The 24893-nt window shown below is 39.0% G+C and overlaps 1 protein-coding gene across 6 annotated transcripts in view; it reads right to left on the bottom strand.

The window, feature by feature from the left end:
* Nucleotides 1–10228: 10228 nt before the first annotated feature.
* The window catches only part of tcf4 (transcription factor 4), a 241975-nt gene continuing 227310 nt past the window's right edge, over nt 10229–24893 (bottom strand). For 5 of the 6 annotated variants that reach the window (XM_035915060.2, XM_035915066.2, XM_087843490.1 and 2 more), the window contains 4 exons: nt 23697–23850; nt 20342–20571; nt 19345–19492; nt 10229–17125 (listed from right to left, as the gene is read on the bottom strand). In XM_035915060.2, coding sequence (XP_035770953.1) covers nt 17077–17125; nt 19345–19492; nt 20342–20571; nt 23697–23850 — 581 coding nt within the window. In that variant the 3' untranslated portion in view covers nt 10229–17076. Of the gene's footprint in view, nt 17126–19310; nt 19493–20341; nt 20572–23696; nt 23851–24893 lie in introns of all 6 variants that reach the window. The other variant, XM_006782080.3, reaches the window with a different exon arrangement.

Here is a 24893-nt window from a genome sequence, read left to right as displayed (position 1 = left end):
CACGGGGGGACCTGGTGAATGACCTGCAGAGAGCTGGGACCAAAGTAACAAAGGTCACCATCAGTAACACACTACAACGGCAGGGAATCAAATCCCGCAGTGCCAGACGTGTTCCGCTGCTGAAGCCAGTGCATGTCCAGGCCCGTCTGAAGTTTGCCAGAGAGCACATGGATGATACAGCAGAGGATTGGGAGAATGTCATGTGGTCAGATGAAACCAAAGTAGAACTTTTTGGTATAAACTCAACTCGTCGTGTTTGGAGGAAGAAGAATACTGAGTTGCATCCCAAGAACACCATACCTACTGTGAAGCATGGGGGTGGAAACATCATGCTATGGGGCTGTTTTTCTGCCAAGGGGACAGGACGACTGATCCGTGTTAAGGACAGAATGAATGGGGCCAAGTATCGTGAGATTTTGAGCCAAAACCTCTTTCCATCAGTGAGAACTTTGAAGATGAAACGAGGCTGGGTCTTCCAACATGACAATGATCCAAAACACATCGCCCGGGCAACAAAGGAGTGGCTCCGTAAGAAGCATTTGAAAGTCCTGGAGTGGCCTAGCCAGTCTCCAGACCTCAACCCCATAGAAAATCTGTGGCGGGAGTTGAAAGTCCGTGTTGCTCGGCGACAGCCCCAAAACATCACTGCTCTTGAGAAGATCTGCATGGAGGAATGGGCCAAAATACCAGCTACTGTGTGTGCAAACCTGGTAAAGACCTATAGTAAACGTTTGACCTCTGTTATTGCCAACAAAGGTTATGTTACAAAGTATTGAGTTGTATTTTTGTTATTGACCAAATACTTATTTTCCACCCTGATTTACGAATAAATTCTTTACAAATCCTACCATGTGAATTCATGGATTTTTTTTTCACATTCTGTCTCTCACAGTTGAAGTGTACCTCTGGTGCAAATTACTGACCTCTGTCATCATTTTAAGTGGGGGAACTTGCACAATCGGTGGCTGACTAAATACTTTTTTGCCCCACTGTATATGTATATATCTTAGTTCCTTTCATACAATGCTAAACAAAATCATAAGACCACCATCCAATCAGCTGTAAAGTTTATAAATGAACAGTATTGGTAATTACCAGAATGATTTTGTAATTGTGTGTCCACCAGTATGTACAAGCTCTTTAACTGAGATAATATTTTTAATGCTTTAATATCATTTTTGCTGCCATCCATTAATTTTAAATGTTTGACAAAAAGGAAAGAAAATTTTTAGTGATTGAGTCTTATGCTCAACTAATTTTTCACTGATTCAGAGAAGTCAGGATTTCGGTTGAAAAACATGAATTCAGTTTGTTATTTGCCTGACAAATAGCAATTATAATTTCTCGTTTTAAACAAGTTTTTGTCAGATTTCTAAAATATTTGTGTTTTCTTCTTTTTATGGTAGGTGGTCTAATATGCATTTGTAAAGCATTTAAATCCTCACCTTTCCCTAACAAGAAATGCCCAGAGCAAAGCCAAAGTGCAGTCCCTTATGTCATGCTACAGCATATTATTTTACCTCTAAACCAGCTTTCTGGTGTTTTCTCTATTGAAGTTAGTTCTGGTCACTGGTTTAAAGTATTAAATCAGTTTGCAATAGATAACAATGCTACGTAAGGCTAGTGTTTTGTTGACCCATTCCATCAGCGGCTTTTATGGCACTATAATCTCTCATACTGTCCCAATGCTTGTAATCTGCATTGATGTAAATACACCAGTTGGAAAAACAACCTTAGAGACAGCGTGACCACTTTAGGCTGAAGTGCATTTTTATGGCCTGTTACAACTGCCCCCCCCCCCCCCCCCCCCAAAAAAAAAAAGAAGAAAATATTCCCTTCATAACAACTGTACTATACTTGGTGTATTTTCTGTTATATCCAAATACATATTTACATATACATATTTTTAAAGCGCTTTGAGTGCTCCAGTAGAGAAGAAAAGAACCATGTAAGAATCAGTCCATTTACCATTTACACTACCAACACAGGCTGTTATGAGGCACAGATCACCCAAAAAGTCTTTAGTTTGATGAGTGAAATTTTGGTATTTATTAGCTGACATGTATGCCTGTGGATTGTATCTGTACCATTTATAGATACAGCTAGCTACACAGTGTTGCTAGCACTGATTAGTTATCGCTCCAGTGTTTTGTCCAAATCATCAGCTTCTTTTGGATGCTTCCTTTAAGAATCACCACAGCAGATCATCTGCTCCATCTCACCCTATCCCACCTCCATCTACCATACTCTTCTGTCACACCAAGACTCTGCATGTCCCCCTTCACTTCTTCTTCACCTCTGTTGCTCTATCTCCACTATCTTTACCCCTTGTGTGTTCACCTTTCGACCTGTCTCCCTCTCATTCACAGACATTCATTCCTCTTCTCTCAATTGCATACCTCCACCTCTCCAGGCTCTCTTCCACCTGCTTTCTACTCTCACTACACATCACAATGTCGTCTGCAAACAGCATAATCCACAGCGACTTCTGCCTGACCTCATCTGTCAATCTGTGCATCACCACTGCAAACAAGAAGAGCTGATGTAATCCCACCACACACCTCACCACTGTATACATGTCCTTGTTGTTGAAAGTTGGTGCTGGTACAGTTACAGTTTTGTTCAAATATTGGACAAAAAATGCTATTAGTAAACGGACTGGCTTCTATATAGTGGTTTTCTACTCTGCATGAGCACTCAAGGCACTTTATACAACATGCCTCATTCCCCCCTTCACACAAACACTTGTTTCTATGCTTGAGTGCTTTCTATCTAACTTTCACACACATTTATACTCCAATTGACACATCAGAGAACAACTTGGGGTTAGTATCTTGCCCAAGGTTATGCAGAATGGAGCAGCCAAGGAACCACTAACCTTCCAATTAGCAGAGGATTTTATCTGCCTCTTGAACTACAGCCACACACACACACACACACACACACACAAACACACAACAGATGGCAGTGGCCAAAACACTCAAACAAAGCATTCAAAACACAGATTCCAGAAACCAACAGGTGACATCATAGTGGCTACACCCATCTTTTATATACAGTCTTTGTTTAAATATACTGGAAGTTTCTCTTTCCACAGCTGAATTTGAAAAACCCTACACACCATGCTACACAGCAAAGCTGAAACATCAAAGAAGAGGAAGAATAAGCACAGCATATTTTTTGAATGGGGAGGTCCTGTTGGCAAGAAATGGTTGCATAGTCACTATAAAATCTGAACACATAAATCTAAGCTTTGATCTCAGCCTGTGAGGAACAGTGAGTAAAGTCTTTCCAAGAGATCACATTATTTTCCTGCAGTGTGAAAACACTGTGGCACACCTGCACATAAACCTAGAGTCTCCTGTAAAGAAGAGACGACTGAGTATTGGTTAAACAGCCTGCGGTTGCCATAGATGTCCCACTGAACGCCGAGCTACTTTGTGTTGGGCAACGCTGGCAACCACACCTCACATTCCTCTTAGCTGGAGCCAGGAACACACCCATCAGCAATTTACACTATGGCTCCACACATGTTCACATGTACACATGCATTCAAATGGAACTGAGCAACACTGCATTCACACCTTTTGTTCTTTTATTTAAAAAAAAAATTGTTGTGCCAACCATAGGACGACAATGAATACTCTTACTGGTCACTTTATTTAATTTAGAATTTGCTCCATGTTTACATAATAACATCACAAAGTTGCTACAATATGGTGACTGTGAACTCATCGTCATGTACAACAACCAGTTTGAGATGATTTGAGTTTTATGACACTAGACATTCTGCTAGAAGTACCCATCAGTAGCCTGATACTGGTGGATGGATTGTTCATGCCAAAATTTGACACTACCATACCAACCTCCTGTTGACCAAATTTGGTCTGCCAGTGTGGATTGCAGCCTTAGCTGATATGAGTGGTGGCCAGTGTGGTCTTCTGCTGCTGTGACCCATCTGCTTCAAGTTTTTATAAGCAGTGTGTTCAGAGATGCTCTTGTGCATACCTTGGTTGTCATTATTTGAGTTACTACCACCTTCCTACCAGCACAATGCAGTCTGACCATTCTCCTCTGACCTCTGGCATCAACAAAGCGTTTTCACCCAGAAACCTGCTGCTCATTTGATATTTTCTCTTTTTCTGACCATTTTCTGTTAAACATAGAGACGGTTGTGTGGGCAAATCCCAGCAGATCTGCAATCACAACAACAGTGGCCTCAAGGTACTTTATATTGTAAATACCCTACAATAATACAGAGAAAACAGAGGAAATCCCAACAATCAGATGACCCTTAAGAACAAGTGCTTGGTGACAGTGGTAAGGATAGCCATCTGCTGTGACCAGTTGCAGACAAGGAGAGGAGATATGGCAAGAAGTGACTTACATCAGGCTGCCATTCTGGGCCAACAAAAGACATCAACACCATTCATCCTAACATCCGTGGCCAATTTAAAATCACATATTAACCTAACACTGCATGCTTTTGGACTGTGGAATGAGCTGGATTACCTGGAGAGAACCCATGCAGGCAGAGCGAGAACATCCAAACTCCACACAGGAGTTCTTGCCTCAGACCAAGAACTCATTCAGAAAACTGAATTAGCTTTTATTTCATCATCCTCTCAAGTAGCTGGTTTGAGAGGGTATGTCTACAGTTCAGAAACATCCTGCACAGGGGAGCGTCCTGTGAGACAACCTTTACTCACACAGTGATAATTCACACTGCTGTAGTGACTTGATTTGGTTGCTTATTCATGCTAATTCTAGTCTAGTTGGCAGAATGACCAAACATGATTTATCGTCAGCCATGCTGTTGGTAATGGGAGGCTGCACTTGCAGACATCAGCGTGCTAACATCTAGTACACACATGCTGAGGTGACATAGGTGACTGAGGTGACAAGTTCAACTTGATTTGCATGTTAGCAGTGCTGCTTACAGTGATAGTTTTATAATAATGCTTGCAATGATAATGGTAGTATATTAGTGTTATGAAGGGACAACGTTTACCCAATTCTCGATTAGTTAGCATGAATGCAAGCTAAGATTTAGTAAGGCGAAATATAAAAAGTTGGCAGATCAAAGTTGTGACAGTTTTTTTTTCTTTGGGAAACTATCCATGTGCGAAACACTAAAGGAAAAATGCATGCTAATCAATATAATTAAAATATCAACAAGGGAAACTGTGAATGCTTGTATCAAATTCTGAGTCAGTTCATAAAGTTGTAGTTGTGTTATATCATTTCTTGAATATAGATACAGGACCAGAAGATCGAATACAAACTCAACAGATCACCAAAGTCAGTAGGGTTCATCCTCTGGAGATCACAAATTTTAAAGGACCAGATTTCAAAGCACTGTATTTATTGATTTGTATAGATATCACAGTTTGCAATAAACAACCATCTCTGTGGAGGGATTTTGAGTTTGTTTGTTTTTTTTAACTTTTTTGTTAACTAGGTAGGTCACTTGAAAACAAATTACTCAGGGCTGAGATAAAATACGGCTTATGTGCAATGGAAGAACAAAACTGCTATTTTTCAAAAATTAGTTGTAAGTGTGATTGTAAATGATGAGGGTCATGAAAATGATTTGCTCTGAGTTTCTTCTGACTATGATTTTCACTGAAAATTTATATTCTGACTCAATGTCTTTGTGAAAATCAAAGAGATACAGCAGTACTGTCATTTGTGGTATTACACAGATCCCCATCTGTTTGTGTACTCACAGCCAGTATTCGTAGTAACAAGGGTATTTATCAACTCTACATTTTTTAAGACACCCTACATTATAATCAATAGGCATGTAAGATACAAAGTAGGGATCAGATTTTCTCTTCATCAGTCAGCATTTCCTGTAATCTTAACTGTGAATCCTTCCTTGTACTCAAGCCTACTGTTGCAACAAGTTCCAACATCAATACAGTCTATTCTAAAGGTCACTCTTGGCAATTCCTGAATGACTAATCTATAGCTGCACCTCCACAGGGCATGCTGTAAAGTATGAGGTCACAAAACCCAGTAACAACTTATTGTTTCTGTTGAGAAAAGTTTTTTTTTTTGCCGATTTCATTTTATTCTAATCGATAAACAGAGAGTAGAACAGAGTTCTTGAATGCAAACTTTGTCTTGCTAGAAAGTCTAACAAGAGCATTTAGGCGACCATAAATATCTGATGGTGTTCCTATAGAAAAATTATAGAAAAAAATAATTCTATAATAGTTGGGATACTGTGTTAAATATAAATAAAGACATAATGTAATGATTTTCAAATCACAGAACACATGTTAAAAAGTTCCTAGACATTTATTCTTGGGAGAAAAAAGATATGCTCTGACCTTTAGATGAAAACCTTCACATATAGAGGAACACTGAAGACATCAATTAACCAAAATATGTGGATTTACTGAGAAAATAGACATTTTGAGCCATTTTGAATCTCTAGATGCTGCTGGTTATGAAAGACATTCCACTAGTGTAATTTTGGTCATGTTTCATTTTGTTCCTGATCTTCTCCCTGATAAACATTTTTATTGGATATTGACTAATATCAAAACAACTTTCCCTGCAGCATCGGGTAAACTGACATCAGTACCTGTTGCTTGTAGGCACAAATAGATGAAACCGCCTCAGTGAGTCAAAACAAAAGTGTCACACTGACTGGTGCTGAAAGTGCAGGTTATTGCTGAGGCATCATCAGTATCATCAGCTCAGGAGGAAATCCCTGCACCTTTGCAACTGGCTCGTCTAAAACTGACGTCATGGAGAACCTCTCCAGGCCTTTTTAAACAAGCTGGAAACTTAAAGCGTTAGTGTCAAGTGGGGTCTTCACATACACAATGAATTAAAGAGTGAAAGTGAAAACGAGGAATGCATTTTATGTGTTTCAGGAGCAGCAGTGTGTGCATGTGCAAACCATGTTTTTTACCTCTAGACTGGAAAATTTACTGAGTAACAGGCTAAAAATAGCCAGTATAGACACCACAGTCCATCATGCAGTGATGCAGCCAGTCATGTCGTTTATGTAATCTGTGGTATTAAGTGTGCATAAAGACTTCTGTCTTTAGCCATTGAGACAGGGCCTCCTCCCGGGTAGTGTAACGCCCTGGGTGGGGAAAAGTGCAAACCAAATGAACAAAAGTCCTTCTCAACCTTTAATGTAACACATGATTAATTTAAGTCTTTAACAGCAATTTGTTAATTTAGTTATGCTGTGATGGTTATTGTAGTTATTTGGCTTTTAAACTCTGACTGTTGTAGCTGTATTTTGGTTAGTAACAGTGTCAACCCTCTCTCCAGTAACTATGGATTACAGTGCAGAATTTTACATTTTGTTTTACTGCATTTTTCTATTTTTCTCTTTGCTGCACATGAAAGAAAACAGTGGCTGGAGAAGCTTTATTCTTTACAGGATCATATTTTATGATTTACATTAACAAACCATAATTGTTCATTACAGTAAATAAGCTTTAAATAACAGATTAGCACTGGGAACTCTATGTGCTAGTATTTTATTATAATTTGTAGTGATTTGTTCATTTAAGTTTACGTTGTGCAATCAACAAATATAAAATCACATTAAAATGTTCATCAAAAGGAAAGCTACTGTCATAGTGACAATAATGCTATCATAGTAGCAAAATATCTGTAGAAGGAACGGGTGACTGATATGAAACTAGTGTTTGTCATTGTACATCAGTATACTAGTATACTAGACTACAGGTAACTCTGGAAGAGAAGCAAAGTAGTATATTTGTATGTACAAATGTACGATGGCTTGTTTAACATATAGGAGCTATCAGCTGCATGTCATACGGCTTCCAAACTATGAAGAAAAAAAGCAAATCAAAATTGCACATTTATTGCTACAGAACGGTCGTGAACATGAGCCTCACTGAACCATTATAAGATGAGAACCAGCAGGCAGGGCTGTGAGGCTTGCATGAAGGAGAATAAAACCCTCAGCACAGACATCAAAACCTATTCCCCAATATCTCCACTGATCTGGAATAACAACAACATGCACATCAAGTGTAACAACATCAAGAGCAAATAAGCAGACAAGAAAAGATGAAGGAAACACCTGAAAGTGCAATCAAAGACAGACTATTACCTCTGGCATTTCTTTGTCTTGCAGGAAGGAACGTGACTGCTGTGCTTTTATGTTTTTTACATTTTTGCTTCTTGCTGTGAAAGGCGATACCTCACCGATGTCACTAACGTCAAATGTTCAAAAAAAGAAACCTATTTCAGTAAAACCTTCCTTACACTTGAATGGATGATGTAAACTTTTTCAATAATTGGCTTGAGAACATTTACTTTTCAGTTTTTTAGGTATAAAAGATTTGCCCCTCCAGAAATATATTCCAATTTATAAAGATTTTAGCTTAAATTTTATTACAGGATGCGCTTCATCTGCTTGAGAGAAAAAGAAAAAAGATGCTGGGAAAAAAGCCCAAGCACTGGCAAAAGGGCAATTATGCTTTATGAATTTAGTTTATCTTCTCTGCCTCGTCACTGAAGTACAACAAGAAAAAACATACGTTTACTTGTAAGTTTACTTTACTTATTGTAATACTGAAAAACATGATCTACTAAGCAAGGAGGTGAATGTGAAACATTGTATGTGCTTGTTTGTACTGCTGAAAACTACAAAGCAAAGCATACTGTGTGTCACATAAACAGTTCCCTGATATTTATAATATATGTTCCATGATACATTAAATCTGTGTTTTGGGTCCAAAAAGTATATCTTGGTTTCAGACCCTTAAATCATTCCTTAGATTTCACCCAGGCCGAAATACAAGACCGTGACTGCTTGGGAACCTCAGGTTGTAAGGGAATATTTGTTGGCCAGTGGTTGCTGACAGGCTCACTTGTGGTTGCTTTGGTCACTAGCAGATTGCATGGTCACCTTTAGTTTGCTTTGAAAAAGCTGACTAGCCTGTACACACTTGGCAACTGCTCACCGAGTGGTAGAGACACAACCTGTAAACAGATAACGTTTATAAAAAAGTTTGAAATAAGGGTTCATCTTTTGAAAGATGTTGGTTGTGGCAGTAAGGTGCAATTTTTACTTTGTAACTACAGGTGATTAACAATCTGTTAGCCACCAAAGCAATTACAAGGAGGTTTCGGGAGCCACTCACCAACCCGTTGGTGAATGCACATTTTTCCTTAGTGACCAGAGGTTGCAAAGGGGTCATCAATAATTTATAGGGCCGTGTGTGAGTGGAGCATTTATAGGTTGGAATGGGAATGTGGAGGCAGCTATTCTAGTTATTCTATTTTGACCCAAAGAAATTACATTTTAATTTAATGTCTATATAGACAGTCTACTACCAAAGTAGTAAATTAGAATAATGACTTGGCTCAGGTAAAAATAAATTAACTGCAGTTGTTTTTGGTGGAGAATTGCAAATATAAGTGTGGTCTGAGTTAGTTATCAATAAACTCCAAGCTCTTTCTAAATGCATATTTCACCCAAATAAACATTTCTCCACATGCCTGGTGGTAAATATATGGCACTATCTGACACCCAGATATAATGTTCATTATGTCTTCAGCATTGGGTTGTGTTGTGTTTATTAGGCAGGTGTAGCAATAGGAATGTTAAATTAGGACATTGTGGTTTCTGCAGTAGTTAGCATTAAGAATTGTTTGTTGACCTGCAGCTACTGCTTGTATCCAGCTTGTCAAAAGTCCTGTCCGTTTAGTGAGGTCATCAGGTTTGAGCAAGGTCATGACTGCTATCAGCAAACACTGGCTGACTCAGCTGTAATTGTAACCAGATAGCTAGCTAACTTTAAAATGGTAGAAGGTGTAAGTTTTGATGGTGCTACTCTATTCTTTATGCTAAGCTAGGTTAAGGTTTTTCTGTAGCCAAAACTCCGTAGGTATGAATAATTTTAACACTACACAATTACTTTATTTCAGAGGGTAACTTCCATACATTAAAACCCCCAAAATGTAATTTGAGTGTCTATGAATTAAAAGATGTTTAAAGCTGTAGTTCATTATTCACGGTAACAAATGCACTGGATTGCTTTTTTTAGGTTGCAGGACAAACTCAGCATCCTGGCACATAAGCAAATAGGTCATTAATTTTGTACCATAAACCTTATCGAATACAACTTGAGGACAGCTGTGTTCAACAAAAGTAACTTGTGACATACGAAAAAGCTTTGAGTGATGACCGCTGGAGATAAAAAATCAGACTGTTTCCAAATTAGTTCTGTAACATTTTACTCTTATGGAAAAAAAGATGATGACACTATGACATCAAAATGATCATACATTTAGGGTTTTTTAGAATTATTGATTGTACATTGTACAAAGAGCTAACTTATTGTACAAATACAATAACTATCATACACCTGGTAACACTTTGGATGCACAAAGATAAAATCGATAACCATCTTCTTACTGGATATGTGTGAAAATGTGTGCTAGGAATGGTTAGTTGGCACTTAACATCAGTGATTTCAACTATGAGCAAATAATCTGGAATTGACAGAAATCTTTTGATTTTCTTCTCATAGTATCGCTGCCTGAAAGAGATTTACTTCAGATTGTCTCAGAAATTAGAAAATCTCTTGGCTGTGTGCTCTTTTTCTTCATATAGGCCCTATTGAAATGTGAAATAACCTTTATGTGCCTTCATCAGCACAACACAACCAGCTAAAATACTAGTGTGGGTTTAGTAAGACAACTACACTGATTTATGTATATGAAACTGATAAGACAGCATAAAGAAATTATCATAAATATTGTGAGGAATTATAAGTGTACTCTTTCTGGCAGTGGAAAAACTGATTGTTCATTTACTATTTTCATTTATGATAAGTTATGCAGGAAGTTCTCTGGAAAAATGTTGAGTATATTTTTTTAAAATTCTTTTGAAACTGCTCTTTTCTATTATATAAATATACCAAATTTATTGTGCTACTGATTTTGGCAAGTGCTCATCTGTGGAATATACCCAAATGCTCGCTTAGCCTTAGAGTTGTGAGAAAATAGAAAAAAGTTTCCTGGAAAAACAAAGGACAGGAGTGGCCATTTTGAATTCAACTCATTATTGCAGTAAAACTGGTACAGAGTAACAGATTACAAAGCTCATGGCACAGTCACTGAAAAAGAGAAATGAGGTGTGTATGTACAACAAGGAGGAAAAAGAAACAAAAATGTTAACATTTTGGCTAATAAGAACACCAGGGGTAACAAAAAATGAAGGTACTGTAATTCTGGAGATGACTTGATTATACAACAAAGAGAAAATATGAAATGAAGCATCGCAAAAATAACATTACTTAAAAAATACATGTAGCACTTGCACTGACAGATTCAATCCTTGTGTTTAACCTAGGTCCAATTCTGAGTAGCTTTTCCTGCTGACAAAAAGCTCAATTTCAATGGCAAACACTAGAAACAAATGACTGAAACTGCCTTGCACATCATCTGAGTTCTTTTTGGGGAAATAGCTGATACGATTATTTGCTGATGACCTGCTTTTTTATATTAGGCCTCAGTCACACTGGCCTCAAAGTCTGGTTGGCAACCTGGCAACCTCTGGTCGATAAGCAAAGTGGTTGCTGACAGCTGTTAATTACAACTGATCGCAAAGAGGGCGCTGTACAAAAAAAACTCCTTATGATTGCTTCAGTCGCTACAGTGCCTTGACTCAACTGTTGTTGTGATTTGGTGCAATATAAATAAAATTCAACTGACCTGAATAGATTGTCATGGTTGTCTGCAATTTGCATGGATGATGTGGACAAATCATAGTGAAACTTGCAAAAGTTATGCTTAACCTCTGCAGCCAACATTATTTTTCCAAAATGCTCAACTTTTACTATAAATTCACATAGCTGTTGTTTGCATTGCACTTTCCACAGTTTTACTACCATTGGGCAAGTAGCTGGTGAGTCCACATCTCGGATCATGTGAACTACAACTACCACTGTAATCTGCTAGCAACCAACGCAATTACAAGGCTTTCAGTGCAACACCATAAAGCTCTTTGCAACCAGTTTTCCCTAGCAAATGCAAAAACTCTTGAGCAACCACTCTCAACTGGTTGGGGAATACACATTTTTTCTTAGTGATCTGTGGTTGCCAGGGAATTGCCAACCAGTCTTTAGCCCCGTCTAACCGGAGCTTTAGCAAAGCTCCAATCTCTAAACAAAATGTTCCCGTTAATCTTGAATCAGGTGTTGAGGATCTTTTTTTTCCATCCATATTTATATGCCATCATAAGGAAAATAAATGCACAGCAGTCAGAGCTGGCTTGCAACCTGGCGACAAAATCAATGCATTTGTAAACACTCTTTGGGTACCTCAGTCAAGATTTCATCATTGCTTATGTTTCAGATTTTCAATTCTTTTGTTATTGCAAAAATTTGAATTTTTATTTTTTAAGAAATAAAAAAAAAAAATCCTTAAATCGCGCAAGTAATGCTTGGTGCAAGCGGAGACGACAGTTTGAGTTACACTTCAGATGTTGCCAACCAAAACCACAAACAGTACAGAGCACCACTGATCGAAACAAAAACTTGGCACCTGGCTACGGAATTAGTAGATAAACGACCGCACTGAAAAATCAAAACAAGTTCATCATCATGATCATCGTGTCTCACTGGCAAATCTTCACCCCACAGAAAATGGCTGATGGCTATTTACACACATCTCTGCGAAAAAATACAATTAAAAATGTAATGTCATGAGGCATGGAGAATTAATGTCATATCCCTTTCATGATTTCTGATTCCTCCCTCTAACCCTCAAAAATGCCCCCCACAGATATAAACATAATATTGAAAAATAATAATAAAAAAAACTGATTTCTGAACTTTTGACCTCACTACATTTTCAATGTGACACATTTTTTCAACACACACTGAATTTTACTTTTTCATCTTTTAACAAAAGAAAAAAACCAATACAACATATTTCTAAAACACAAAATAACAACAGTCTACATGTAAAAATATAACTTTTACATACACAATTTCAAAATAATGGTAAAGTTTGCCATTTTGTTGCATACAATTTACAAATGTCTGTGTGTTGTTGTTGCCTTGGATAGATAGCAGTGAATGGAGTTGATGGAACTCCGGTCCCATTTTGTCCTGCGCAGGGTGCCGTACTAGTCAGAGGGTGGCAACAACGGAGAATACAACGAAGTCAGTTGAAAATTTATAACACTGAGGGGCCTCGCCAACTTCCGCCAGTTCAGTCTTTGAGAAAAGAACTCCTTGCCAAGCAAACACTCCCTTTGCAACGGAAAATTAAAAAAATAACAGAAAACGGCACCCTCGTTATATATTGTATATATTTTTTGTACATTTATATATAGATTGATTTATTCAAATAGATTCTTTTCCAGTTTCCGTGCCTTCCTGTTGATTGGGTAGAATTTTAACCACGTCAAAATGACCACCGACAGTTAACAATGCTGCCAGATAGCGAATTGTGTTTTTTTGTGTTTGTTTTTTTTTTTGTTTGTTTTTTTACATTTTCTGTAATAGACATGTAAACCAGAACAGAGAAAAAAAAGTAATAAGAGAAAAGATTCTTCTTATAAAAGAGAGCAAGAGAGAGAAAGAGAGAGGGAGGGGGAACAAAAAAGAAAATTAGTTTAACAACATACAACCACACACTTTGTACTGAAGACTACATTGGCTCATGGACAAGCCGATCAAATATTGATAAAAAGCTGATAAGCTATAATACAAGAAGAGACGCGTTGTTCACCGTGGAAACAGGGTTGGGGCTCGGAACAGGAAAGTGGGGCTGGAGTTATAGAGGACTTTGGGGGATGGGGAGGACTGGGATGAGGGGTAGTCTTGCTAAATCAAGCATCTGTCCCATTGGCTTGAAGCCAGAACACGCTGTCTACTTACATATAAGCGTACAGTACATTAAATACAGTTTAGGTTTTTTTTTTTATCCAAAAAATACTTTTTTTTTTCCTTTTTAGCTTTTTTTAAATTCCCAGGTCTGGTAAAAAACCTGACTGCATAGAACCTAACGACTAAGAACAGGTTTCCCTAAGCTTGCATCCTATTAAAAGACCAGGTAAATGTCCTCCTCTGGCAACTCGAATGATATGAACTCTAAAAAGGCACATTGGTAGAAGTGTGAATGTTCAAATTGCATCTGTGGGACCGCTTAAGTGGGGCAAGAGGCTGGGAAGAGGGGCTATAGACTCTAGTTCAGGGCTCATAAGGCTAGGGTCAGCAGAGCACTGGGACTGGGGATTAAACATAGGCCTGGACTTAGAGGGGTTCAAACCGTGGTTCAAACTGGTGTGAAGGGGGACTTCCAGACTTACACCACAATTCTTGCAGATATTCTCAGTAGCCTTGATTTATCTACTAATTCCAATTCTCACTTAGGTGGTCATAACCTTCGACATCATGATTTTTCCTGTTCCTTTTCCTTTTATCATCTACTACTATCAAATCAAGAAACATGGCATAGAACTGAACACACTTTGAGTACAGAGTAAAGTAACATATTATTGGTTGGACTTTCAAACTGGAATTAGCAGCAATTAGCTGCACTTAACAGGTTCAAAGCTGTTAAGTGCAGCTAATTGTAGCTAAGGCTAAAGACAAAACCAGTAAAACCTGAAACCTTCCTCATTCTGGTAGTTGCAGATACAAGCCAGAGTCGGCTCATATTTGTTTCTCTGGTGCAGAAGCACCAACTGTGCTGTGACAGAGTTGTTATGTTGGAACATGACCAGGTGCTAAAACTGCTACTTCGGTGTGCAGTTTTCCCCGGTCCAGTCAGGGAATCTGGGTGGTCATTGTTTCAAACAGGCCTCCTGATCTAATCTAAAAGCTATTCAAAATGCTGGCAGTCATCAATGTAACACCAAGTCTGGCAAAACAGCTAAATTTTTCATTGTCATCCCCTCCTCCCTCCCCCAACCCCATCCACACTGTTTAAAAGATAGCATCCACAACTGAAGCACTGTCAAATGCATGCCAAACCAACAGGCTACCCCTAAACGCCAATTGGAAGCACTAACGTCACAAGCCACAAAACCTCTGCTTTCCCTATCTGCCACATCAGCACTGCAAATAGTTTCTTAACGTCTTTATCCTTATAGGAAAAGGTAAGTTGTGAAAACTACTTTTGCCTATGGACGAAAGGCCAAAATGCACACAAGGCCACAGAGTTGTTCCCAGCCAGCAAGTGTCAATTGGACAGTCCCCCCTACTCAAGCTCTCTGAATTTGGAGGCTGGGTTAGATATTTAGGGCTAAGATCAATCAGGAAATGAGGGAATCAAATGACTCAAACACGGGAATGGTTTCACAACTGCTGCTTGCACCCTTGAAAAGAATTATACACCCCTTGCCCTGATGACTGTTCCCTTACTTCCCCTCCAGCGTCATTAGTCATTGAAACCAGTGGATTCTCTGCTTTTCCTTTTCTCTCCCTCTAGATTTTAATCCCCTTCATACCAACTCTCAGAGTTCAGGCCTTCAGGGAATGTGCTAATCATGGAATAGAATTCACTCCAGTGATCAGGCCAGCTCTAAACCACTTCGTCAATTGAAAAATCTTTCCTGTCATCTGTCCGTCCACTCAACCATCTGTTCAGCAATCCTTCGATTTCAGTAACAGTCTGGATACCACTCTCAAACTTTGTCATTGGATAGCTGACAAAAGACTGATTCAGAATGTTTTCTCTACAGCTCTTTCTGTAAATTGAACCCACAACAACAATCTAAAACGAGGATGCCATGAAAGCCTTTCCTTCCTGCCACATTTAACAGTACAGTTTTCATATTTCTGCATCATTTTTCTTTTCTGTCTATCCATTGTAATTCATCAATATTCCCCAGTCCCTCTGGAGTCACTCGCTGATTGACTGATTCAGTGATTGATTCCCTTAAGAACTCTCTTCCTCCCAGTAGATACACACGGGTCATTTGGGTACAAATATCCTGGCTTTTGGATTTGTGTTCACACAATAACTTTACACGAGTTTGCAGTCTCCAAAAACTCAATGTGTGCACCAGCAAGGAGCACTAATGTTCAGGTTCTTTTACACTGACAATGCAAATGTTTGCACTTTGTAAGGGAATGCATTAGAAAGGGAAGAAGTCATAACTTCTTGTTGGCCCTGCTTCTTTCTAGATGCCTCTGATAGTCAAGCATTGGCAAAAGTTTTCATTAAAATCAGTCAGCAATTCAAGCACCTCTCAAAAGCTGCATGATTGCAACACATTTGGTGTCCTAATGTTTTCTTCATTTTGATTTATAGTTGGAAATTTGCTTACTGTTTGTGTCTGAGTATGCAGCCTGTGTTCATTTCTTAGTTTTGTTTCCTTTGTTTCTCCGTGTGTATCTATCTGACTGGTTTGCATCCAAGAGGAGATCAGGCACAGCTTCATCCACAGTGTGGCGTTAGATTGCCATTCAGTCAGAGATGCGCTGGAGCTGCATTCAACAACAGCTGCGCAATGTTGCTTTTGTTACAAAAAATCTCTTTAAACACTTTGTGATATGTTTTGTGTCATTCTGAACATCCCTCCCCAACCCCTTCCCTCCTCACTGCCCGCGTGCAGTATAAATTTTTTATTATTTTTTCCTTTTCTCATATATATATATATATATAATTATATATATATATACTATATATATTTATATAGAACCCTTTTGTTCTTTAAAACTGGGAATGCTGATAAAACATGTAGCACAAGAAGAAGTTTCTTCGATGGTGTGATTCCAAAGACTTGTCCATTGCTGTCACTTTGTGTCAAAAGCTGCCGCTTCATAGCAGCCATGTCACAGCGGCCATTTTTTTTAGGTCTCCGCAAAGAAGCATCCAGTTCACTTAAGCTGGAGATGCAAAGTGACGAAAGCAACTAACGTGACTCTGCAGTTTGTGTTCTTGACAGAAGAAGGAGACGATGACAAAGAGGAGGGTCAGAGACGACAGACGAGAGGAGAGAAAAAGGCTGATCTGATTGGTCAGGTTGGGGTTCCAGAGAAACTGATTGGTCAGGCTGAAGCAACAACAGTTTTGATCGATTGCCAGGTTGTCATGGAAATGCCTTCAGAGGAAGTGGTCACTCATCATCTTGATGAACTCTGGCACCTTGGACCTGGAGAGACAATGAAGGAAAAAACAGACAAATAAGCCAATACTGATATCAGAGGAAAGACCAGAGAATACTACTTTTAGTAAAAGTACATATTTTGATGATTATGACTAATATGATTCATTCTGGACCACCCAGAAATTTTTATTCCCAGGATGTCAAATACTGCAGTTTTGTCAAAGCTGCTGCAACCTTAAAGCTATGCATCAGGTGCAAGTATTGTGATTCAACAAACTGATGGTACTAGTCATCCACCCATTCACACACACTGGTGATGGCAAGCTACATTGTAGCCACAGCTGCCCTGGGGCACTTCTGACAGAGGCGAGGCTGCCGGACACTGGCACCACCAGGCCCTCTGACCACCACCAGTAGGCAACGTGTGAAGTGTCTTGCCCAAGGACACAACGACCGAGCCAGGGATCGAACCGGCAACCTTCCGATTAAAAGACGAACTGCCAACTCTTGAGCCACGATAGCCACGTGGCATTAAGCCCAATGCCAAAGTGCAGTCTTTCAGTGGGAATGGTTAATGCTCTCAAAGTTGAAATTTTATTAACCTAACCAGGTAATTTTGGTGTCTACTAAGAAGTAAGCGAAAGTAAAAAGCAGTTCAAACGGAAATGAATGTGCATAAAATGTGAACTTTATCCTCCTGACTGAGAAATTTATCCATCTCCTCTCAAACCTCCTACTGCAGACCTCTCAGATCACTCTTTTAAAGGCAACTGTTGTGGTGCCTTGAAGCGGCAGTTATTGCCGAGCAGCAACAAATGTTTGAAAACTTACAGATGTCACTCAAAGAGGGGGATTTTTTATATACAGACTTCTGGATGTCAGAGTTTAATTAATAGAAACAAGTTTCCAGTTCATAAATACGTTATTATACATTTTCTTTACATAATTTATTGGAAAGTTTACTGGGAATAAACAGAGGCCAAAGGAGCTCAACTCATTGTTAATGATCAGAAATGTAAAACAAGGAGGAAGTCAGAGTTTAATATATTCATGCAAGTATTCTTATCCTACTATATTCAACGATAGATACTATATACTGACAATAATACCCATAAATGTTTTGGTGCATCTGGTTCATCCCACTTAAAGTTACCAGAGTCATGACTGTGCTAAGAAGGTGAAGTGTATAAATAATTTAGTGAAGGTGTTATTTTATTTCCTTCACTGCAAATTCTTTGCAGAGAAACTGGTTTTGTCTTAGGTGACGCCTCCTCCTCATCAAACACCTTTACTACTTCAAGGATACAGAACATCAGTAAAGAAGCTCACTTACACATTAAAACATGCAAACACAAAAGCAGTGTGACTGTACGACACAAGTCCAATTCAAAAACAGTGACAAACACACAATCACACATTAAAAATCGCACTTACTGCCAATCTGTTGTTAATGTGTACCCAGACCAGACAGAAACTCTCTCATGTGCTTGGCTTCTGTTTTTAGTCAGCCTAAATATGCTCTGTTCTTCAAATTCAGTCAAATAATGGGAGATTTGATTCACATGCTGTCTGTGTAAGTTGTAACCTTTTAAACAACAATTCTGCTTTTTGCCATCTGAAAATTAATAATATAAAAACCAAAATATAAAAAATATGTGAGTGCAGTTCAGGAACCAATTTATTTCAATCTCAGCCTGATTATTTTGTTTTAAAATTCAAGCTCATAAAATCGAGTGATTACATCGATGATTCAGTGTGGACATATTAGATTTTACAGCTTTTATTCTGGGAAACCAGCAGATCTTAAATGGTGATCTTATTGTTGACCAGTTCACTGTATCGATCCCATTAAAACTAATGTTATATTTCTAGTTGTGGTGTGAGGACAAAGAGATTTCTCATGTTGTATTGTAATGCTTGAAATAGTTAAAAAGTACACAGACAGCACATGAAGGAATGGCAGGCATGTGATGAACAAATTATAACTTGCCATGCGTGGAGACAGCCCTAAAAACAGAAACTTCCAATTTATTAACTAAAAGCCAAAACACAAAAATTGACTTCACACTACTGAGCTTAAATTATCGTCACTGCATGCATGTTTTTTCTGCTTGTGATTTGTGATGAGATTCTTTCAATTATATTTTTGCACTGTTTTTTTGAATGACTGATTCTCTGGTTTGAGTTAAAGGTACAACAGCAGATTAGTTTATAAGTGAAATCTTCTGACCATTCAGGGGGGAGGAGATGTTGCTGCGTTTTACATTTGTCCCATGGGGTTCGGCCCATCACCCATGGCGGCGGCGGAGTGGTGCGCTGCGGCCAGTGAGAGGGGAGTCCCGTCTGATGTCACGGTGACCTTCTCCTCCTCGCGGCGCTTCAGACAGGCCGCCTTTGGGTTCAGGTTTCGCTCTGGACAGAAGGAGACAGAGAATGGTTTTCAGGTGTTTTCTCTTATGTCCGTTACTCAGTGAGGTTTCTCCTTCAGCTGGATTCATCGATCCCCACAGACTGATGGCAAGAACCCAAAACTACGGTCTAGAAGAACACAATCAACAGGTGCTACTACTGCCCTCTCCTGGAGACCTTGGGACACTACATGTATATGTGTTATCACCTAAACCTGCAGGTTTAAAGTCAGTGCTTAAATCGTGCTTTTATCTGACGGAAACATCTGGATATCTCAGGGATTTTTTTAGAAACCTTATATTTGTAACTGGGATATGGTTGAAGCCTAATTCAATCATGGTAAACTGCTTAAAACATATTTCTTTTATATTGTTTTTAAACCAAGAAGTAACACAGTTCTCTCAGACACAGCCATTTTCAAGCATGTTTTCAGTTCTGTTTCTTTCCAAAAAGGCCTCTAGTTAGTTAGTAGTTTTTTATGCTTTTTTTTGTGAATAAGACATATATATGAAAGCAGTTATATCTTTTAAGAAGAGGGTTCAAGGTCACTGACAGTTTTATTTGTTTATTTTCAGGTTGTGTGACAGGAATAAATTAAAACTTCTTATCTGCTTTATACAAATTAAATTACAGTCAATGACAGCATAAACTCATCAGGAAAATCATTACTGAGATCACAGAGCAAGCGAGCTGAAGGCAGGTTTTCTAATACACTTTAACACAGGTTTAAATGACTTCCTCATTGGCTTTCAGATCTGGAAGTTCTGTCCATATTTTATTACCACTCTATTTCCTAAAATACATACAAGGCAAATGTATGTGCTGTAATGCAGTGCTTCACTTGAAACCAACCTCGGACTTGTTGTTCCAGACTGAGGATGACAGCCACAGCCTGGTGCAGGATCAGCAACTTTGTCTGAGGTTTGTCGCTCTTCAGGTGCAGCTGGACCATCCTGCCCAGCTCCTTGAACGCCTCGTTGATGTCGCGGACACGAAGACGCTCCCGTGCGTTGTTGGCCATCCTTCGCTCCCTCTCTCTCTCCATCTTCTGCTCTGGAGTCAGGTCCTCATCGTCATTGTTGCTACAGAGACCAACGAGGAAGACAAGGACGAGAAATGGAAGAAGAAGCAGGGGATGAAGGTGGGAGAAGAGGAGAGCGAGAAGGAGGATTTGAAGATGAAGGTGGTGTTTGCATACCTGTCTCGTTTTAATACAAACTTACAGTGCTGCAGGTTTGCAGAAGCAAGGTTACAACAACAGCAGGGTTTGGGAACAGACACCATGCTGGGCTGCATTCTGGCAGTTTCAAGGGCTACTCTGTTTTTTATTTACTTTGTCACATATTCTCTACTTGATGTGGGGTCACATCAAGAAGCAGTTTGAAGATAATTATTGAAGTAAAGAAGACTAACATGGAAAAAACAGAAAAAAAATTGCTGACATGGAACTCTGTTTACTTTGTTTGCCCTCTTAAATCCACTAGGTAAAAACATAAAAAGCTAATAATAGTGGCTCACTGCATCACAGTAATAATAGAAATCAATCTGATGCAGTGCTGGTGGGAGAGACTTTCTTTAGCAGCATGCACACAGACTGCTGTTTGCACAGCAGCACTAACTTGATTAACTCTCCCACTCAGCACTGGGATCAGCTGGTCATGCTACTTGCATATCACTTTTGGTAACTCATCAGAAGGTATTTGTGTTTTACAGCACACACTGTATACTACAGTATTGTAACACTGTTTGTTCAAAGTTGAAATATACAGCATCTCTTCAACAGAGTGACAATGAAGGCTCTTTTAGTCTTCAAAATGTTTTATGTATCTAGAATCAATCCATAATAATAATAATAATAATAATAATAATAATAATAATAATAATAATAATAATAATAATAATAATAATAATAATAATAATGGATTGCATTTATATAGTGCTTTTCGGGACCCCTCAAAGCGCTTTACAATACCACTATTCATTCACTCTCACATTCACACACTGGTGGAGGCAGCTACAGTTGTAGCCACAGCTGCCCTGGGGCAGACTGACAGAAGCGAGGCTGCCATATTGCGCCATCGGCCCCTCTGGCCACTAGATACGTAACATACAATGTATAATGTATGTACAATGTACAATGTATATATTATCAAAGCCTGGAATATTCCAGGCCTGGATATTTTCTAACTAGCTGTCACTAGCTAAGCTAGTTTATTTGGTGGTTAACAGCAAAATAAAACTGCCTTATTCCACTTGATCTCTGCAGTGGTTATGAGACTGACAAGTCTCTTAGCATCCTCATGATTGTTTAAGCGTTCTTACCTTTGAAAAATATCTACAAGTCAGGTTTGTTAGGCTAGAAACAACTCACATCTTAAATACAAACTGAATAAAGTTTGAGTTTCCCTTCAGGGACTGAAAAAGCAGGCAACACTGTACACGGGGAGTGACTCTGATGTGTCACAGCACAACAACAGGTAGACATGGGAAAATCTGTGGCTTAAACAGACGGTCAAATTTGGAGAGCGTGTTTGGTATATAATGAAAACATCCACAGGGTGCTAGTCTCAATGAGCTGAGGAGCCAGACACGGAGGTGTGGTTAGTAGGGGGTGTCTGATAATCTTCTGGGGTGCAATAACAGTCGAAATAATAACAACTTTTACCACAGATTTTTTTTAACTCTTGTGATCACGTGATTTGTTGTGCATATGGTTGCCTGGATACAAAGCTAGTCACTTCAACTTAGGGCTAACGGGCGTTTTCACAAATCTCTGCCTTCTGCTTTCTGTCACTTTGAACCCTTTTAGGACACTGGGTCACTCACTGCTGCTAATCATGTGCCATGCTGCATTCTGCTGACAACATGAGAGTGAGCGAGTTTATAAGAAGATAATAAGAAAGAGTGCTTAGTTTATCTCGAGAAAGACAATCAGATATATATATATATAGTTTTTTTTTAAAGTAGGCAATCCATGCAATTCCTCTGCAAAGATGCACTGAATAATCGGACTGCACAACCCTGCTGGTAGAAATTCTATTTTTATGGTAGTTTGAGTCAGAAGTTATATAAATGTGTGCTTTCCTGCTGGATCACATGACAATATGTTCCCAAACCCTGTAAAAAAGCATCAGTTAAAAAAACAACAAGTATTATGTTCCTCATCTTCATCTTCAAAATCCTTCAGTATCATCAACCTCATAATTATCAACATGACCGCCACCATCATGTACAAATTTCTGGGTTTAGGATCCAAATGTTTCCGATTGAGTTGTCCTCCAGGTGAAAAGAAACCACAATAAACATCTTGTTTATCTTTGGAGGGCTGAAGGCTGCTCCACTGTATCCAGGACGGGAAAAAAACAACACTTTCTATCGCTTCATATTTTGCTTGCTTAAGTGTTTACATTCATAATGAGTAGGTTTCACACCTTTAAAACATTACACTTTCTCGCCAACAGCAAGAATATCCATAAGTGTTTTCATTGCAGTTGATTTCCCGACCCTGACACAGTGAGACAACACTTCTTTGAGAATATTGACTGCTGGCTCTACTCTGGTGTGTGAGAAACAGTTAAAACCAGGCTCAAGACCATGGAGAGACTGACGGGATCAAACAGGAGCTGCATGTCCACCAGGAACCTCTCCTCCTCCCTCAACAGCGCCGTAACTTGACCAGCGGCTCAGTTAAAAAGGGAGATGCCAGGTGAACACGGACTCAAAGTCTCGTTGTTTACTGAAATATTTAGCTGCTTCTCAACACACTTGGTCACTTCATCAAAGTCCAGAGGCTGGTTCCCAAAACACTCAAAGTTTTAAGTCCTTCTCTGTGGTCCTTTTCCAAAAAGTGACAAAAATACTTTTAATTAAGTAAATATTTAGGGGAAGTCTATTATTTAAGGTAAAAAGATATAATAAAACACAAATAAGAATTCTTCACATTGATTTTTCATGTATCGAGCTAGTTTTTTCCACCTTGAAACCTGCTATTTGAGCATTTTATTACTTTTGCTTTATCCCATATTGGTCACATTGTGGTTTATAATTTCAGCATGCTCTATTTTTGTCTTGCTCTTTATCAATGACACAGGAAACAGAGAGGTCTCCAAGCGCTGAGGTGTTTTGGGAAAATGCGTGTCCCAGCCCAGCTGAGGGTTTTGATGGAAGCGAACGCCTAAGAGGTTGGCGGGGTTACCTAGATCTTGACCTCTCAATAGATTTGAGCTCCTTGCTGTCGGGGTCCTCTTTCTTGGTGTCCAGGGGCTTCGAGTCCTGCAGGAGGTTCTCGTCTCCTTCGTCCTCAGACTTGATCTCCGAGCTGACGGAGGAGGTGCTCTGGCCTTGAAGGCCTCCGGACAGAGCTGCAGGAGAAGAAAGGAGAAGATGGGAGGGGTTAAAAGGTGCAAACAGGTAAACGCATATGAGCCCGGTACACAGGTATACAGCTGGCAGAATAAATAAATGATTGGTTGCCAGAAAGAGCCAGAATGTGCCAGTTTGTGAAGGGAATAGTGAACTTTGCTATATGAAATCATAATTTTAGGGGTAATCTCTTGCATGGAATAGCATTTCTTTGCTTGACAAGATTTTATTCATTTATTTATTTACAGCTCATTTTAGGATAATAATCGAAACCCACAGACGCTGATTCTTCCACCTTTTTTAAGTGTAAGTAAGTGTAAGGCTTGTTTTAATAACCAGCCATCCTCTTAACATGCTTAACGTTAACATAAACACAAGGTGCCACCGCAGCACGGGACTAATATTTGCTGAAAACGAGCTGTTTCTATTACAAACAAGAAAACACAGGGACCTATGAAATGAAATGTACTTACAGTCCTGTTTAAAGTCAATACTTTTACCAGATTTTGACATTCATGGTTTATTTTCAGTTTTAAAAAGTATTGACATTCATGTGGAGATTAAAACTATCACGTTAAACGTGTGTAAAAAGTAAAAAACTGTTCTGATATCTGCGGCTTTTGTGATAAAATGTTTAATTTTAAATAGAAGCATCTGCTGTAAATTTGAAGTGTAATGGTTACATGCCGTGTAACCATTATACATCATTTACATGATATTTTGCAGAGCACTGTAACAAGAGCTGGATGGGTATTATAGTAGAGGTGGAGATATGAGAAAGTGCACACTATATGTAACAGTTTGATGAACCTGATATAATGTCTGATATGTTGATTAAAAAAAACGAAACTGACACTTTGTATCTATACAAAGCTCATTTAGGTTAGCATTTCAGATGGTGTTCCTTGTCTTCACGGGCTTCCGACATGAATGCAGCATCAGTCCTGGTTGAACCCTATTAATTCTCTAGTCAACCTCCAAGATGGCGCCACTGGAGAGTCGTGGTGCAGTCGTACAGCCTCTCTACCCTCTGACTGTCTCT

This window comes from Neolamprologus brichardi, chromosome 7, assembly GCF_056152115.1.
Source record: "Neolamprologus brichardi isolate AB-2024 chromosome 7, ASM5615211v1, whole genome shotgun sequence".
NCBI lineage: Eukaryota > Metazoa > Chordata > Actinopteri > Cichliformes > Cichlidae > Neolamprologus > Neolamprologus brichardi.
Note: the sequence above shows the minus strand (reverse complement) of the source record. Positions and strands in the feature narration are given on the sequence as shown.